General features: G+C 39.3%; 1 protein-coding gene across 1 annotated transcript in view; it reads right to left on the bottom strand.

Annotated features, from left to right (window-relative positions):
* The window catches only part of exoc4 (exocyst complex component 4), a 137,975-nt gene that overhangs the window by 72,673 nt on the left and 44,630 nt on the right, over positions 1-20,672 (bottom strand). Inside the window, exon 11 of the mRNA XM_011491137.4 lies at positions 5,914-6,010. Coding sequence (XP_011489439.1) covers positions 5,914-6,010 — 97 coding nt within the window. The remainder of the gene's footprint in view (positions 1-5,913; positions 6,011-20,672) is intronic.

The raw sequence follows: 20,672 nt of genomic DNA, 5'->3' as shown, positions 1-20,672 counted from the left end.
AAAAGACTGTACAAGTCAAACTAAATTGGCTACTACAGGCACAAACGCTTGCTTATGCCCCAATTTTGTGTTTGCCGCTCTAAAAGGAAAGACTCCAACACATCTGTGGAACATACACAAGAGCAAGGCCATGCCTCAAACACAGACCTCTTGCTTGGTTAAAGATATATCATATTGAAAAAATATGAACTAAGAAAATAATTTAGTAGATAGAGAAGTCAAAACATTGTGTAATAAGTGTATGTGACTATGTTATCTCAACATTTAGCTGTTGGTTTACAATGGTATCCTTTAATGCGAGAGAGAGAGAGAGACAGATAATTTATTCCAGACTCTTAGTCTGATCAATAAAAAGAAGTACACAAACCCACTTAAAAAAGCACAATGTCAAGAATACACAATTTAAGAATACAATGGTTAAAATTCATAAATACATTAAAAAAGAATAAAAAAAATAAAAAAACATTAACTATACATAACGCACAATAAACATCAGTTACAAGGACAAATAAAAAGACAGTCCAGGGCTCGACATAGCCATTTGTCCGCTGGCCCGGTCCTGTTTTTCGAGCAGTACGGACCACAAGACTTTACTTTTTACTTGTCCGCTTGGGCCACTAAAATATCTAACAATTAATACATTTTTCACCTTTTACAATAAAGTATATTTTGCGAAAACGTGTAGATTTACCTCGTCTCTATAATTCACTTTTTCTGCTAGTCCTGTGTTCAGACTTCAAGGGTTTCTATGGGAAACCTTTTATCATTCTTCTCCTCCTCTCCCGCCTGCGCGCGCGGCTGTCGCTGCCGAGCACCACGCGGCACGCGCTCACTCAATTTTTTTTTCAAACTTTATTGAATGTAACAATTCAATACTAAACAATGTTAAACAGCAACAACGAAGGAACAAGCCAGTGGGTTATTATTACATTTTAGGCAGATATATTTAAACTGACACACATATCAGCGCGCCCCCTGGTGGTTTTTCACCACGATGATCATAAATCCAACACCGTCACTGAAGAGAGACTGAAGCATGTCAGAGATGTGGAAGACATGGCAGGAATAGATAGGAATATGTTAGATGGAGTGACGGGTGGAATTAGTACTATGGACAGCAAGATATTTAATGAATGCATTGAAGATGAAACTGTATGCACTAAGCTTTAAGCTGAATGTCAAAGAATCAAAGGCAACTCAAAATACCTGAATCTCAGACTCAAATGGAGTATAAGGTCAAACTACTTAATTTTGTTTTTCTTTACAACACTGTAAGCAGTAAGTATTTCTAGTTAGCTGAATGATCTCAGTAATTTAATTGTATTTAATTTTTCAATTATTTTATTTAATTAGTTAACTAAAGTAACTAAAAAGTAAATGTAACTTTGCAACAGTAACAAAAAGCAGAATCTTAAGGCAGTCAGGGCAAAAAAGTCAATAAAACTTCTTAACTATTGATTAGGAACAAATGTGAAATAGCAGTGATTAGAAGCAGCATGAAAACTTCTTAACTAGTGTTTCCTACTACACTGCAGCGCTCTCTTCAAAACATCTGAAACAGACTAGAGCAGATTTAAGTTTGATATGCTCTATTTTCAGTCATTGAAAAGTGTATAAATAAGTGCTAGATGTCACCAGAATGCACCAAATTGCACCATATTAAAATTTTCCGGGGGGGCATGCCCCCGGACCCCCCTAAAGTTGCAAGCACCTGCGGAGCGGCGGGTCTCGCTGTGCGCGGTGTCGGGCCAGTGACTTTCAAAAACTACTGGCCCTGTGGGCCAGTGCAAATTTCTGGGCTATGTCAACCCCTGCAGTCCCTCCAGTGTTTCCACAAATTTGACTGGAAGCATTTGGCACTAAATCTAACATTACTTAAGGCCAAGATGAGAGTCTTCTCTGAAGCTTTTAGCCTTTATCCTGCAGATAAACCTGAACATGAGTGAGTGCATGCAAACCCAGAGAGTCTTAATTCTGAGAGAGACAAATGGCTTACTAGCACTTGTCGTCCTTGGCTTGTTTAAAAGCACTTTTAGAGCGTCATTGTATGCCACCTGCAGCTTTCTCAGACTGGCACTTTTATAGTTTGCCAACAGATGAGCTGTATACAGAGGAGTACAAAATGCTTTAAATAACATCACCTTGACATCTTCTGTTCACATGCCAAACTTCTGAGGAAGAGGGTTTCTGTCACAAGAACAGGCAGACGCACGAATCCGATTGCAGCAGCTTTATTAGCTCAGCTAAAAGTCCACAAAACTAAATCAGGGTCAGGCAGGCAGGGGTCAATGACAAGCATGAGAGCATCAGAGAAGAAACAGAGATAGTCAGGATCCAGGCGAGATTCGGGGCAGGCGGCAGGGAAACAGAGTCAGAGCTAAAAAACACGGAATATCAGATCCATAGATGATCTATATCGTCAACATACATCCAGTTGTTGATAATGAGATCTTTAGCCACACAACCAGTGAGACAGGGTTTCATTTTAAGAGATAATTCCTCTAAATATAAATTTAAAAAAAAATAGGACAGAGTGTCACCCCCTTGTCTCACCCCATTGCTAGACTTAAAATGCTTCGACACCTGGATTCCCCATTGAACCTGTGTTGTTTGTTGAGCATACCAGTATGCTAGAAAAGGCACAACACATTTATGTACCCCTCTCTTCGCCCATTTTCTAAATTATTTCTTATGATTTACACTGTCAAATTCTTTGGAGGCATCTAGGCATCACAGAAAAACAGAGACATTTAAATTCCTAAATTTGTAAATCATTTCTACAAGAGAATCTATACATATCATCATTACCAAGCTTTTTGTTAAACCCAAATCCATTATAAATTGTTTTCACAAACTCTGTAATCCTCTCCAGCAAGATTATCTTAAAAAGATTTGATAGAATACTGGTTAGAGCTATTGGTTTGTCATTTTCAGAGCAACCATTTTTTCCAGCTTTGTTTTTTATCCCTGGTACAGCTAACAGTACAGCTATCATAGAGTCTGGTAAAAATCCATGAGCAAGAAAAGCTGTAAAACACATGGCAAGCAGTGGGATTACCTATGCACTAGCAAACTTCCCATGCTCAGAAGATACTGTAACAAGTCCAGTAGCTTTGTGAATCTTATATTAGACTTTTGATACATTTGTGTAAAAAAAAGCTGTAATTTGAAACATTTTAAATGTCAGAAGTGAATGTTCTTGATGAGAAATACCACAAAATATAAAACAGACAAAGAAACTGTTGGTAAAATAAATAAGTCTATCTTGTGCTTTTCTCTACACTCAATGTTCTGGCAGTTGGCCAGAGGTGAGCTGTGGCTCCAATCGTGAAATCAAAGTAGTCCAGATGTCCCCTCTCCCCAACACCTCTTACTCGTATGAAGAACCCTGCAGCTTTGCTAGCCAAGTGGGATGAATAATCACTCCCGAATACATTTATCTCAGATGCAAAAATGTAACCTGTGCTGTCCTGGATCTTACCGCTTCCAAAAAAATCTTCTGAAGACAAGGTGCAAAAGGTCAAAATGAAACACTTCCACATAACATCTCTCGGTGGTTCTGTTAATATTAAAGGTTATCATAAAGTCAACGAATGGATTTAATCTAGAAAACAAAACATCTGATGCATCGTTTGCAACTGCTCACGCAAACAACCCTTCAACTGTTCCGTGTATAATTCCTTTGATCCTGGCTTTGTGTGGCATTATTCTAACAGTCCTGGGTGAATGGCATCTTGAAGTAAATCCTCTTTAGTCACATTCCATTTTTAATTGAATGCTAATCACATGAAGTTATTAATCTGTCCCTGGGTTGGACTTTGCAGATAGACTTTGCAGATGTTTTAGTGACAAAGACAAAACAAACCAAAAAGTAAAGTACTAAAACTAACACGTTTAAAAAAATCAAAAAACTCAATTTGCAATCGAACATTAGGACTCCTTTCGTCTCATTTCCCATGCACCGTCGATTTCTTGTGTTGAAACCCCCAACCACTTTTGTCATTAAAGCGGTAAGGTCCTGCCTGGCTGACGGCAGGAGATGTAGTGATCTATCAGCAGAGTGCCAGAGTTTTGCCATTAGAAAACCATCTGCAAGCAACAGCGTTTCACTGGCGCTAGAAGTCTAGCAAGGCCCGGTTGAGAGGAGGAAGGAAGAAAGCAGTGAGCCCTGAGTTCTAGGCAGTTTGCTTTGATTGATATGAAACATTATAGACGACATGGGAGAAACACGTAAAAAGCTATTTTCTGTTTTCTTTTTTTCCTCCTTTTTCTTTCACAGACAAAAGCTTTGCAAGAGTTTGTCAGTGTGTGGCAAAAAGAAAAGTGACAAGCAGAGAAGTACAGCAAAAGAGAATAAAAGCAGTTCAAGGCCAAACCCTCAGAAAATGGACACAAACACACTCAGTGTCCAAGGAAAGACCTAAGAGCATACAGTCATGGCACAAACGACAACACAACTAGTAATGTTCTTTCAAGAAAAGCAAAAACCAAAAAAAAATGTTGCTTTAAAAATGACATGGAATTATAAGGAAGCGATTTTATCAAACCATCCCAAAGAGTTGGATTTTCTCTTAGTTTAAGTTACAAACTGTTTGTTTTTCAGAGGCATTTAGGTGCGTAGTAAAGAAGCAATTGCTACAGCCTGCAAAATGCTTTTACGCTATTTCAAACGAGGAAAATCAATCCTTGGCATACAAACTTTCAATTGAAATGACACGGCACGACCATTTTGTCCACTGACATAACTACATAGTTATAGGCTGAAATATATGTTTCCTCACATCGAAACGTTGCCTTTTAGCATAACATAGCAAAAAAATAGGTCAATATTACAAAAGATAGTGGTATGTAGGAACTAATCAAGGTAAGTACCTAAAATCTAAACTGAAATGTAAAAAACATGATATGAAATTCTTCAAATGTGTGCAATTTAGTACTAACAAAAGTATAATTTTGAAGAGTAATGTACCACTGCCTGGGGAAAAAAATTGAATTGATTTACTATTAGATTTACTCTTTTCCACTGAGACGTCAGTGCTGTAAAGAAAAACCCCCAGAATGTTATCTGAAAGACAGCCCTTCAAAAATAGTAAAATCTGAAAGGAAATAAAAATGAGGCAACCAGTCCTGGATGATATCAACGGAACATTTTGAACTTAAGATCCATTATATTGAATCAAGCTTGATTTATAGCATTATACTAAACATTAAAAAAAGGCTAAAATCAATATGTAGCCACTAAAAGGTTATATAATGTAATTAGTTTTACATTTTACTGGCACTGGATGAGTCATGTCATATGTCTTAAGAGGCCTTAGGTTTCCTCTTCAGCAAACCAGTATGGCACAATAGCTCCTTTGAACATATATCACAAAGTCAAAACCTAAAAAAGTCTTCAGTAAAACATTCAATTTTTCTTTGATTTATGAACTTGTATTTGTCTGTGCTTCATTAAAAGCTTAAAATAAATCAAGATGAGGCTCTTTAAAAAAACAAAACAAAATACAAAAACAAAAAGTTTCTCACATTATACAAAAACAACATCAATTTATAGCTGAGGGAAATAAACTATCACGACTTTATAGTCATTTGTCATTTTTGTCATCAATAACAAACTTGCAAAAACACTCAATTCTTTGACTTGTGCAGTACCAAAAAAAAAGATCTAAGAAAACGACTAATTTCATTTTTCAATGCACTTTTGGCTGGAAGTATTATATAAAGCTAACCAATATAAATAATGAAAAAAATGTTTCTATACAGGTTAAATCCTGTGCACTTTAAGATGTTTTTGCACTCTTCTATGTGCTTTTTGATTTACTAAAATGTGCTTTCTGATTTAATAAAAATAATTTTGGACACCTTCACAACCAATTATTGTTTTTATGTTGAGTAGATCATTATGCGACTCACCTGAGAAGAGGCTGAAAGATCACAGTGATATTCCTCGCTCCCGGTTTGCAGACAAACTTCATTTCTCCTCCTTCAATCAGGTTGTCATCTGCACCACCTTAAAGACAAGAAACAGAATTGGACATAAATATACTAATTTGAAAATAGTATAGGGGCCCCAATGAGGTTTTTATACACCAGTTAGATAAAAAGTAATGTTGAAAAATCATTTTAAGAGTTAAATTATACTAAAACAAAAATGAGCGTGTCCCTAGTTAGCAAAAAAGGTCAGTATTTAATGTTAGGTTTTTTGAAAAATGTTTACTGAAAAAGGTTCGTCTTACCAGAGACAATTTAATATAAAACAAAAACAAATTAGTCATTGGTGCAAAGTAATGATTCCTCATATTCAAATACTCAATCATAACATTGGTGCAGCATAAGCAATAATAGCCTCACCCTCTGATCAACAAGGCTCTCCATCATAAATCAAAATGCTCCCACATGCTTACTCCCCCACAAGCCCCTGCGTCACAGTGTGGGTGAACCCAACACCTAACAGGGTTAATCAGAAAATCATTGTCATGCAACATCCTGGGGGTGGGAGAGACTGCAGCAGACAGGGGAAGAGGTGAGATCACAGGGGAGAGAAAGAACACCGAAGCTCATTACCTTCACTCATCCTGAAGTAATCGATAGAATTGATGGAGAAGAAATTGCCACTTGTTATTAATATGGCAAACTGCAGCGCAAAAAAAAAAAAAGAGTGCCTGTGCAAACACACCCATTGACAAATGTTTTCTAAGAGTATCACGTATGAGTGAAAGCACATGTGTGTACATGCATTTCTATCGGCCACAAGAAATCTATTTTAATGAGTTGATTAAAACTGTTTTTCTCTCTTCATGGAGAAGATCCACAGTTGTTCTTCACATTTTTAATAACTTCTATGGTCACAGCAATACAAAAACATTTTTTTAAATTAACAATATTCTGACCATTGTCTGTATTTGAGAACTGGACTGAGTAACCTTTCCCTTTCAAACAGGAAGTAACCGTGGGCTCCAAGAAGCTAAAATCCCAAAGACTTCTATTGAGAAATAAACAACTATTTCTCAGTCATTCTATTTGTCAGAATAACCATTCTTGCTCTGATACCTTTTCTTGCTAATCCTATTTTTTCATATTTTATACTTCTGTAGTGCATGTTGTTCAAGTTATAAACTGGCAAATCAGATGCCTTAATAAAAGTATGTGGTCTCACGTGGAGCGTCCAAAATTTTATTATGGTTGTCCCCAAATCCTTCACTACTCACTACTTAGTGCACTAAATTTGCCATTTTGTAAAGCCTTCAAAATCTGCAACTCCAAAAGCCAGTGTCCTTGAAATCTCTTAGAAGTCTCTGGGATTATAGACTAGGGTTGGGCGATGTCCCCTAATTTGGCCGTTGACGATGTTTGCTGTCAACCATCGGGATGGACGATGACATCGTCGGGGGGGGGGGGGGGGGGGGGGGGGTATTTTTACATTTTTCGTTCTTATATAACTGCTATTCGTTATTTTGCTTTTTTCATTTTATTTCCCAACTAATGGTTAATCCGCGATGATCCAGTATAAACTGAGGGAAGTGACTTTAACAGAAAAAGTAACAAGCAAAATAGAAAAGAAGTAGTCCACTCCCGCACTTAGCGGAGTGGACCGGCGGAGTGCGGATTTACAGCTTTGTGTTTGATGGGAAGGGGGGGGGGGGGGGTACATGAGCGGTATGTGTGGGAGATTTAAGACTGCGATCCGTCCCGCAGCTCCAAAGCTAATGTTGTTAGCCCGTGTGTTAGCATACTGCTAATCCTGGCTACGTTCAGAAAAAGCACTGACCACACGGATTAAAATTCAAATGATGAGCTAACAGGTGTTTCATAATAACCGTAACATTATTAAAAGCACGTTTAGAAGATCGTCTCGTATTTTACCGAGCTGACATGTCAATGTATATAGCCGCTCGGCGCTGTTATCGTTTTGAATTGAATTGTTACCTTCAATAAAGTTTGGAAAAAAAGCCGCTCGGCGGAAGTTGTATCCTCTTCCGGTTTTCAAACTGCGCATGTGCGAATACTGCGCGTGTGCGAATGATTTATTCCGACCGAAATTGTGACCTTAGTGAACGTTTTTATATTCTGAAAACATTTTTCTGGGCCCATGTACACGGTTGGATTCTAATCCGACCATTGATCCCATCAGGATATTTTGTACATGTAACCGCGGCTTATGGTGTCGACGCGCAACGTGGCGGGGGCGTGGCATCACGATGGTGGTCTCTCCATCGGGATGTCAGTCACCCATCACGATGGACGATGATATCGTCCATCGGCACAACCCTATTATAGACCACAATGCATCACTTATATACCATCTTTCACATGAAAAGAATGTATTTATTTTATTAATTTCTTTTTTTTAACCATCTAAGTTTTCAACTACAAAACACGGTGGATTCATATAAAGTCTTATACTTGTGAACTTCTGATACTTTGATAAATTGTGGTGAGCATGGTGTCTGAATTGCTTTTAAATTTTAGGGCGCTAGATAGTCCAATATCGTTTTTTAGTAGTTAGGGAGTAGAGAGGGAATTTGGACATAGCCTGACAGATTCTTCCAAGCCCGTTCTTAAGTGGAAGGGATGTGGACATCTAATAAGGTCACTCCTGATTGGTAAGTGGTTGCCATAGAACCAATGACTCTAACCCTAACCCACTTGGACCAATTCCTGCTTGTTGACATGGTCTGGCTCCAACTCGGCTGCTTTGGAATTACAAAAAAATGGATACTTAACCCTTTTATTTGGGCGACGTGACATTACACTTACTTGGTCCAGTTCTATATAGTCAGTGATTCCAACTTAAAACAGCGAAACCTTTCACTATGCATGGGATAACTTTTACGCAATTATTTATTAGCTGACACAGAAACATACTATAACCATCACCGTGGCTGTACAGTTCTTTCCTGAAGCAAAAAAGTGTGAAGTTTGAAGAGTTGTTAGGCAAAAAGATTGATCAAAAATCAAACCAGGATGTGAGAGTTAGATGAGGGGCACCTGTTTGTGTATGTGTGCTTGAAATGGGTTTCTGCTTGGCACAAATCCTCACTCCTGTCTCCTTCTGTTTTTTTTTAAGATGAATACAGCCAAGCAAAGCTCACATGCTCTAATACAAAGACACCTCGCCACTGTGCGAAAGCCTGCTCTGCATTGCCTGAGCGGTCTTCCTGGGCCTGCATTCAAATGCATATCAGGCCATTGTTCCCTATGCTGGGCACTTAAATACATTTCTAATGGAACAAGTATCATTTGAAAGTACGGGAGACAACACCCCATATTTTATCTCAAAAAGAAAAGAAAAGCTTTCATTCCATCCCACACTTTCACATCAAAGGTGTCTTATTCTAATCCGTTACCCTGAAATTTCCTTAAATGGTAAAACCAACTTCCTTGTTGCTAAGGGAAGATGAGGTTCAGGTTATTTTAACTATCTTTTTCCATCTCGTGTTCGTTTCACCCTTTTCGTTTGGTTCCAATTCAATTAAGGCTCAATTACAGCTCCAGCCAACGCACGTTCTTGTTTATCTTTCGAGTTTCGTCATACCCCCAGTGCTTCGCTCTCTCTCGCCAACTGATCACCACTGTGAAAACAGAGCTGGCAAAACTTTTGTTTCGAACTAGCAAACACAGAGGGTTCTACGCATAAAATCTTCACGTTACACACACTGGAAAAGATGGTATTATTTGTTTGCTCCAATGCCTATAAAAAAGAAAATACACACACCCACACACAGAATAGACAACCACATATGAATTCCCACTGACAGTGACCAATTTAATTTCATGCTCTAAACATCTGCATCCGTGTCAGACAAAGAAGCGAGGCAGAGGTCTCATTGATCCAGCGGGTCTTGGACCAGCTGCCAACAGGGCATAGCACTGATGAATATTAATTAGGAGCCTATTATTATGCATGGCAATTTTTAGAGTCGTCTAGACGTGACAGAGCGCCTGCGGTTTCAGGTCAGGAAGTCAGCAAACTACTGCCAGTCTTTTCCTTACCCTGCCTGATAAAGTTTAATTTAGTTTGTGAGACCTTGTGAGATTGAATTTGTGTGACAGTATGCGCTGGTAGATTCTGGATAGGTGTACACGTGGATTTTCATCTCCTGGGACGTAGTCTGATCCAAGATTAGCAAGAAGGGTGTGTGAAGAAGGCGTAGCGCTCACTGGGACGACACCTAAAATCTTGGCACGATGAAACGACACAATCTTAAGGCCGTGTCACAGAACCAATATGTCTGTTTTGCCCGTGGATGAAAATTGGCCATACGTATGAACACAAAATCAAAGATAGGGAGAAAGCGGGATGAGAGAAAACACATCTAAAAACTTTTGAGTTGCAAACGCAAAAATGCCTTTTGAAAGCAAACATTTAATATTTTTATTGCAACTTTGAAAGTTTTGTTTTTAAAACGGAATGTTTTGTTTGCAATTAAGAAATTTTAATCTCAAAACTGACTTTTGTTCATAATATGGTGGCAGAAATATCACTTCATATACGTGAATAAACGTGAAAAAGTTGTGGTCTTTCATGTAAAATTGTCACAGAAATATCACGAATGTACCACGTTAAAACCACGGAAGAAGTATGACCAAATCAGGCAAAGAACGCTTAAATCAACGTAAAAGTCAAAATCTGGTGCAAGATTTGTGCATTAACTACGTAATTTTAAAGTGATGTGTGCGCCATATGGACGATGTTAAAGTTATAAATCGGTGGTACATGTGTGAAAAGTCTGTTAGACATCAGGGCTCCAGACTAACTTTTTTCACTAGGAGCACTGTGGCCCCTGAATGAAAATTTTAGGGGCACAACCTGAAAATTTAGGGGCGCATACCGTAAATCAACATGCAAACCAGATCTTCTAATTTCCACTGTATTATAAATACACTAAATAAAATAAATAAAGTAAATAAATACTTTAATTATAGATGCAAAAATTACAATCTGCTTTTTCAAATTCAGTGTCAGATTTTATTCTGCACTTTTGAAGATGCAACAAGAAGGTAAACTGACAGCAGCATCGCTGTCATGACAAAAAAAAATAGTAAACAATATACCATAAATTTAGAATAAAAAAAGTTTTTAGTAACAAGTGATTACCGTAATAACCTTTCGGTCATTTCACAGTTAAGAACAATACTTAAATGTATGTAAACATTAGGGGATGGAAATTCATGTTGGCGAAACCAAATAGGTGCAGCCAAGATGCACAATAATTTGAGATCACCCAGATGGACGTAACGCTGCACAGATCACCTGGTGTGAGACATATTTTTGTTTTTGTTCTAACATCACCTGTCAATCAAAACCAAAATATCACCAGAAAGGGGCGGAAGCAAGACCCCAACCTGACCAAACACAGCTGGAAATTTAGTACTGAACTGACTGAAAGCTGCCCTACAGACTACAAAACAATGCATTATGGGACATGCGTCCTGATGGGTTTTTGTAGTTCACTGATCAATTAAAATAATTTAAAATACCAACTGATTAAAAAAAGGCTACATACATCACAAAACATTGAAATAATTATAAAAGATGTAATATCACAGATCGTACTTAGGGGGAGAGGCATAATTATTAAATTGAATGTTAAGGACAACTCCAACTTCCTGTTGCAGCTTTGCCTTCATGCCCCCCCCCCCCCCCCCCCGGGCGCTGGTTCATCTTAAACACGTCTATCGTTGCATTTTCCACACGTGTTTTAAGTGCGTCTAAGACTAAATCGTGTTGTCGCTCACACGTGTTTATGTTCGAGCCCCGTTAGCTGTCACGCATGTAGGTGTGGGACATTTATGCTCCTCAGCTGACCATCTCCCGCGGGAGCGATGTGCTGTCGTTACAGCCGTGTATGAGAGCCGTGGTTTGCTTCGCGAGTTTGAGACCCCTGCTGTACACTCTGGCACTGGTATACTAGCCGCAGGTCGAAAGAACGAATCAATAGTTCGCTAGCTGTTCATAGCTCAGACGCACATATCAGGTTGTGATGATTTGTCTCCGTTTCCTTCCCACAGACGTTAACGCGCACTCGATTATCTCTAGGCCCCGCCCCTCCACATATTTTAGCCACTTGCAGTGACTTTCCCTATTCTTCTCACACGCATTGGCCGCCTCAGGCATCACTCAATGACATGCGAGTGTGCGCTTATGGAATTACGTTTCTGCCATTAACTGAAATGGCGTAAAGACAACTAAGCGGGCGTATTTAGGAACTGAGTGAGTGAACCTTAAAACCGCGCAGGCGCAATTCTAACTGAGAAGTGATCTTGCGCGGTCACTTCCTTTTTGCGCGCTCATGTGGATTTACGCTCAGTGTTAAGGGGGCGTTTTTGTCACTTTTGGGGCAGGAACCTTTCTGGTTGATCTGATTGGCTGAAATTTGCATGGCCTATCGGCGAGGCAGAGGGGCGGGACCTTCATTTTTCAGGGCGGGGGGGTTAACAGGCGGCTCTTGAGCTGCATGTCGCTCTCTGCCTTTTATCATATTTTCTATATTCAGTGCTTTCACAACCATAAGGTGAAAGTCTTACATTTTCTCCAAAATGTACAGAGCGGCCCTAATGTGTTATTGTGTGACTTCGGTAAAGAAGATCTAGGAGAGAACAGCATGATGACGGTACGGAGAGAGGAGAGGACGTGAAAGAAGACACCCCCCCCCCCCCCATAGTACAAAGGAGCAGATATGTGAATAATGCAGAACAACTTCGTTTTGGAAACCCTGGAAATGCAAAGAGACACGATTATGAGGCATAGTTTAAACTGCAGCTACCAGCTACGCGGAGGAACACGGGAATGGAGCAGCTGTGGTTCGGTTAAATTAGATCTTCACAGATTCAGACTTCCTGCTTCAATAACTCTTCTGATCAACGTTCAAATGTGTCAGCAAGTATCTCACTCATTTTGTATTAACACAGAGAGTGAACTACAAAAGCATTTTTAAAGAAAAAAGTTCGTTTTTATTGCCTTTTAATCAGAATTGTTCGTTTTAAGCTGTGAATGCAAACAGAGCAGCGAGCCGGCTGCCAAGGGACCGTCAACAAAGTGCAACCTCTGTGAAACAGCATTCTGTAAAAATGAGTGAACTTTTAAAAAGGGAATAAATGTCTATATTTATATGAACTGGTAATGAAGACTCGTCAGCATAGTCATGCTACATTATTATTTATTATACTAAATTTTGTTAGAAAGTCAACCTCTATTTTATTTCTTATAGTTCTTAAAATTTAATAGAGATATGAATCATAACATAAATGCTCAATAGCTCTGAAGATACTAAAGCTTCTGTCACCAAACCTCCTGTACTGACTAATCATGACCTCATTGTCCTACTGCAACAAAGATTATGCAAAAAAAAAAAATTGGCACCTTCAGAGCTATTGAGGATTTTTGACCAAATCTGATCCATTTTTAATTATGAAAAATTCCTATAAATAAACAAAGTGAACTATTGACATTCTTTATTTTAGTATGACAATAAGGTTATGTCAAGTTACTGATAACTTTAGTCATGATTCATATCTATTAAAATTTGAAAAAGTATACGCAACAAGATAAAATAAAGATGGACTTTCCTACAAAATATGTATTGTAACAAGAATATGCTTTATAATAGTTTTATGATTTTTTTGTAAGATTATTGATTTTTACACAGTGGTGTTTCACAGAGGTTGCACTTTGTTGACGGTCCCTTGGCAGCCGGCTGCTGCATGTCTGCATTGACAGCTTAAAGCGAACAATTCTGATTAAAAGGCAAAAAAACGATCTTTTTTCTTCAGAAATGCATTTGTGGTTCACTCTCTGTGTTAATACAAAAGGATTGAGATACTTGCTGACACATTTGAACGTTGATCAGAAGAGTTATTGAAGCAGGAAGTCTGAATCTGTGAAGATCTTTCTAACTTATCGAACCTCAGCTGCCAGAGAATTTAAAATAATGAATCCATGGTTCGGAAGTGAGGACGCTGGAAAACCAACTCCGACAAGACAAGAAGATGCAGCAGCAGCTGAGTTTCCGCGAAAAAGGAAAGGCCTGTGTTGGAAGATCGACTCGAGGCTCAGCGCTGCTACTTCCAGCAGATGACAGTGAAAAGCTTATCATCATCCCCCCCTTACCGGGACGCAGCAACGGGCGAGTTACGCTACACTTTGGGACTGCAGGACTTAAACTTGGCCTGAGGTGTCTGCTTTCACTGTTCTTTGGAGCCGCATAGCAAAGAGACGGACTCTGATGATGAGGAAAGGGAAGCCGGCGTGTCTGATAGAGATGTAGTCCAGCTGTTCCAGATACAGAAGATGAAGACTTTGATGGATTAGAAATGCTGAATGATGACTGAAAAAATAAATCACAACCAACTCAGTTTTGTGCTCGCTGCCTTTTTTAAACACACACCAGCGTGCACGTTTCACCGGTATGTGTGTTAACGTTAAATACAGAAAAAACACTCAGAACTGAAACGGCGCCGTTTAAATCCAGTGCTGTTGTAAGGAGAGGAGAGGAGGGGGTTACGAGAAATAATATGGCTTTAATTGTGTGTGTGTCTGGCAGGTCAGTGTGTGTTGTGGCTCTTTGACTATCACAGTTAGAGATGTCGGCTCTTTGTGTCAAACTTGTTTGCCCCCCCCCTGTTAGAGGCAATCATAGAAAAAAAAACGCGGATGTAACGTGGATTAAAACATTAACCAACGACCCAAAACTAAGGTAAGAAAGTGCAGCGGGTTTTTTGTGGTGTGGTGGGAAGTTTTTCTCATGTGAAATTCACAGCATTTGTTACAGTTTTAATGCTTTTAATCCACGTTACAGCCGCTGTTCCTTTTCTATTAAAGCCCCAAAATGAAAGTCCCGCCCCGCTGCTTGGCATGCAAATTTCAGCCAATCAGATCAACCAGAAATGTTCCTGCCCCTAAGTGACAAACACACCCCTGAATACCGCCCCCAAGTGACAAAAACGCCCCCTTAACACTGAGCGTAAATCCAGGTGAGGGCGCAAAAGAGAACTGACCGAGCAGGATTACTGCTCAGTTAGGATTTCAGCCGTTCAGTTGTAAAATGCGGGGTCGCTTAGTTAGAATTACGCCATCACAGTTGTAAGTTTCACTCACTCAGTTTCTAAATACGCCCGCTTAGTTGTCTTTACGCCCTTTCAATTTTTGGCATTTATGTAATTCGATATGCGCTCGCGTGTGCTCCAGTCTCACGAGTGTGTGTGTGTCTGTCTGCGTGCGTGTGGGCTCGCGTCTCATTGATGATTTCATTGGTCATTTCATTGATCATTGACGGGCCGCTTCCACGTTTAATGAATAAAAAAATACGGAGGGTGGGGGAGGCAAATTTACTGGTCGCGCATGTGCGACTGGATGTAAAATTCAGTCGCACAGTCTCAAATTTTGGTCGCAAAATGCGAGCAAATGGTCGCAGTCTGGAGCCCTGGACATACATGGAGTTAGTGGAAAGCCACAAATTTGCATCTGCATTTTGCAAGAATCATGCACAATTGCACAAGATTTACGTCATAATTGCGTATAAACTACACACAATTCACATAAACTGCCTATTTCTCAACTGACCAAAACATTTCAAACAGCTCAAAACCGAATGCAAGTAAGGACCATACGCTGAAACCCCTCGACGGACATCTGCACATGTTGACGAATGAAGAAACACTTATAAACTACATATATCACGAAAGATCAAAATATCATATGTGGAAAATGTGCAAGATGGACACAGTGGCTGTATGACATGGCCTTAATCAAGCTAAATCTCTCTAAATTAATTCTTAAGGACCACTGCCCTATCTACAAAAAAACTATTAATAGGGTTTTTTTATGTAAAATGTGCACCAATATTAATTTATTATATATATATATATATATATATATATATATATATATATATATATATATATATATATATATATATAAAACGCCCCTCTCACCCTCCGCGGGTGGTTTCTCCTCCAAGCTCGGGTCCTCTACCAGAGGCCTGGGAGCTTGAGGGTCCTACGCAGTATCTTAGCTGTTCCTAGCACTGCGCTTTTCTGGACTGAGAGGTCTGAGGTCTTTCCAGGTATCTGTTGTAGCCACTCCTCCAGCTTGGGGGTTACTGCCCCGAGGGCTCCAATTACCACAGGCACCACTGTCACCTTCACTTTCCAGGCTTTCTCCAGTTCTTCTCTGAGTCCCTGGTATTTCTCCAGTTTCTCATGTTCCTTCTTCCTGATGTTTCCATCGCTTGGCACTGCCACATCCACCACAACGGCTTTCCTCTGTTCTTTATCCACCACTACAATGTCTGGTTGGTTTGCCATTACCATCCTATCAGTCTGGATCTGGAAGTCCCACAGGATCTTTGCCCTCTCATTCTCTACCACCTTTGGAGGTGTTTCCCATTTTGACCTTGGGGTTTCCAGTTCATATTCTGCACACATGTTCCTGTATATTATTCCAGCCACTTGATTGTGGCGCTCCATGTATGCTTTACCTGCCAGCATCTTACATCCTACAGTTATGTGCTGGATTGTTTCAGGGGCCTCTTTGCACAGCCTACACCTTGGGTCTTGTCTGGTGTGGTAGATCTGAGCCTCTATCGCTCTGGTGCTCAGGGCTTGTTCCTGAGCTGCCACGATGAGCGCTTCAGTACTGTCCTGTAGGCCAGCCCTTTCTAGCCATTGGTAGGACTTCTTGATATCAGCCACTTCAGTTATGGTCCGGTGGTACATCCCATGCAGGGGTTTGTCCTCCCATGAGGATCTGTCCTCCAGCACTGTGTCCTCTGCTCTCCATTGCCTGAGACATTCACTGAGTACACTGTCATTTGGCTGGGTAGCTCGGTTGGTAAGGTGCAGGACTGTCATGCAGGAAACCCGGGTTCGATTCCCAGGGCGGAATGAACAATTAATGGCAATGAAAAATGGGGCAATTACCATGACAATGGAAATGGGGCAATTACCATAACAATGACGGGCAAATAACATCACCCAGTGAGGGTCCTTGGGCAACACCCTTAACGCTACCGCCTACCTCACAACATGAGAGACAATGAACCACATGTCATGCCGGCTCAGACGTCGCCCGGCCAAACAAGGTCTGCGTCAGGTGCTGAGGGACCAGAGCACCCTGATGGAAAGTAAGCTACTGGAACAAGATGGAAATGGACTAGATGTGAGAACAAGGTTCTGTTAGAATGCTACTACTCAAGTAATCCCACCCAGAGGGGTTAAATGCAGAGAATGTGGAATGAATGGATATATATATATATATATATATATATATATATATATATATATATATATATATATATATATATATATATATATATATATATATATATATATATATAAAAAATATAACAACTAAATGAATTGTGTTTAAAAGTCAATAAAAATAGTTCAAGCAAACCGCATAGATCAGATGTTAGAATATCCTCCCACACACAGTGACACCCGTACAGACCTCTGCTCTGTCTAACTATGAACTCTCCAGCCCACATTTAATCAAGTCAGTCAGTGACTTAGTGAAATTGCATTAGCTACACTTTCCTGAGTTTGATGAGAAATTGTCTGATCCTGTGATGAATTCCAGCCATGCCATTATTTAGGCAGAGGAAGAATGAACTTGTGATGCCTTCTTTAACACACTTCAATGTGCTCTGAGCGCGCTGTGTCTGTGCGCTTTTGACAAATGCGAAGAGGGCGGGTCAGGAAAGCCACACACAGGCATAGATGTGACTGTGATCCAAAAAGTAAGACCTGTCTAAATCTCAGTGTGTCTGTCCACTGCATGTATAAAGAAGACAGAATCACCTAAATAAAAACGCAACAACTTGAAACGGTCAAAGTCCATTCATTTCAAAACTGACACTGTGTACAACAGATTTGTTTTATATTTTTTTCCTCTTTAGAGGAAACTGATCGCAAGATTTTTATAATATTCCAAAATTCTTATCCATCATATTTTAGTTCTTTTTTTTTAATGATATTTGAAACAAATTAAACACATTCTTATATTTAATAAACAGAACTTGAGTCTCTTATTTTTTTTTATTCATCTACAAAAACCACTTGATAGCTTTAATTTAAAAATGAGAAGCTTCCCAGACACTTCACTTCAGGTTTTATTTACTTCCAGTCACAGTAGTGCATGCAGTTTGGTTTAGTTTATGTACGTACTTAAAATCCTATATTATTCTCCAATTTGGAGTGATAATTACATAGCCCGAGGTGTATTTTTAAACTCCATTAAATGACTTGGATTTACAATTCGTATATCAAATCACAAGAAACAAATGTTTGCACTCGTTTTTTCAGGAACAGATTGCGAGTATCTGAGTAGTCCGAGTACTCAGATACTCATTAAAGTCCAACTCACTTTCTTTGCCATGTACTTAAAGACCAGTTTATGAATATATTTGCCTGTAAAACTCAAATTATAAAAATTAAAACTTGGTTGGTAAAAATTGGTTGTCATAAAGCCTCAACTAAGATTTTTCTTCGAATTTATTTTTAATTCGATGTTACAAGAGACAAAACGACCATGTCAGTTTTGACTTTGGCAGATCATTCTTAGCATAGAAAACGTAAATATTTAAGGGTTAGTGTTGTCATAATAGCCTGACAGATACACATTTCGTAAAGTTAAATCCCAATGTGTACCATGGTGACACTTTTAATAATTAATCCAACTTAACTCACACCTGCATTTATTTTTACAATCATTTATTTATGTGCTTTATTCTCAGTTGGGCTGGTTTCATGGCTGGTGAAGCAGCATACAAGATCCCATCAAATTAATTTTAATAATGGAAGCCTCTCATTAAGATCCAATCAGACATGAAGACGATCCAAGCAGAATAAGATGCTTGGCACTGACCAGATTCATGAATTATTGACTAGAAAACTGATCCTATTAGATCAGCAGCTTTAAGCTCTGTACATATGCAGCTTAATTCCAGTCTAATTTTTTTTGCAAACATGCACATACATTTGAATGCGTTTGACTTGAACATGAAGAATGTGACCTGATTTTTATCAATCCTAGACTAATTTCCATGGAGCAACCATTATAGACAAATAAGAATATTGAGGGCTAAAATTGGATTAGCCTATATATTCCTTTTTACTTTTTAAACAACTGGTTTTGTAATCTCATGAAAAGCTGAGTAGGGCCCTCAGCCAACGAAAACTGCCTCTCCCTGTTTGCACAATGGCCCACGGCTGCTACACCTTCTCTCAAGGAAAACGCTAAATTACAGTTGTCAACTTCAAAATTGGATAATAATTTTTTCATCCACCTATTCGCTTATTTTTTGTCACCATCATGAACCTGTCATAGTCTGAGCAGAGATCCGCAAACCTCTTTTTCTTACCGAATGCCAACTCCAGCTGCTCCTTCGTGGCACAGAAGTTATAGTCTCTCCAGAGGACCCTGTGTCTGCCCCAGAGTACTCCTATGAAGACTTTCCTATGAAGCATTACCTTTGGGAGATGTCTGGACAGATCGCTGATCTGATGTCCAACTGAACTGGCTCCCTCCGAACCTCAAAGGGATGACCAAGCCCCTCACCATAGTCCTAAGAGGAAACGAATCCCTCTTTAAAAATAAGTTATTTAGGACAATATTTATAACCTCATTCCTTTGGTCACTACTTAGTGTCATAAGTGAGGGCTGTGTTGTAAATCAGCCAGAAAACTGACAGCTTCACCTTTTCGCTTGCCTCTCTGTCTGTTAAGACAAGACCAATGCAGACCAGGCCTTATCAAGCATGTCCCCTATTCACCTGTCAATCTCCAACATCACATAACCTTCAGAAGCAAAGATGCAATCATGATCTGAGCAAACTGGAAATTCTGTCGATGAAGGTTATGAGCCGACTCTGATAAAAGTCCAGCCTGTAAAAACAGGTGTTTATTACTGCCAGGGCCAAGGATCTAAAAAAGGTTTTCACTTTAGTTGAAAAGACCTGTTAAACTATATTTTCTGTGCACTTTTAACAATAGCCTCCTTAAAATTAATATTACCACATGAGACAGAAAGCAAAATGTTCCACAATGATGGAGCATAGATTCACAGAGCATGGAAGAGGAATACAAAGAGAAGTGCATTGCTCAAAAATATTAGGAATTGGTGCTAGTAGATTTTCTGTAGTTATCTGTACGTCATTACATTCAAACATGCATCTTCATAGGGTTAACTTGTGACAGCACATAGGTACCTATATGCATCAAAAGCACCTCACAGTGTGCAAAAACAATCACTAAGCCATTTATTTGTTACATTGAACAACATTACTCCCAGGTAAAATGACAAAATACAGAAGTCTTTAAAAAACGTATTTTAAATTCTCACTCCGATCATCTTTTAATGTATTTCAAAGGCATTTCCAGTGGTCTTTTAATTATGATTATAACTTTTTAGGCTAAATAAAAAAAAACCTGTGTTGTTTTCTAGGACATAGTTACTGTTAAGCGGCATTGGTTAATTAGAAATTCACCTCTGGGTTTTGGGCAGGGCCGTCAGTGCAGTGTAGGCCTTCCCAAACTTCCCATCATCCATTTGTTTCAATGCGCTCCTGCTAGCTTACAGCAATCCAGCTTGGATGAGGAAAACAAAGACGTACATGGATCTACCTGTTGACAAGTAGATGCATTGGAATGGAGCGAAACAGTGAGCTTGCCAA

Source organism: Oryzias latipes, chromosome 23 (assembly GCF_053564925.1).
Source record: "Oryzias latipes strain Hd-rR chromosome 23, Olatipes_Hd-rR_3.1".
Lineage (NCBI taxonomy): Eukaryota > Metazoa > Chordata > Actinopteri > Beloniformes > Adrianichthyidae > Oryzias > Oryzias latipes.
This window is presented reverse-complemented; position numbering and strand designations above follow the sequence as displayed.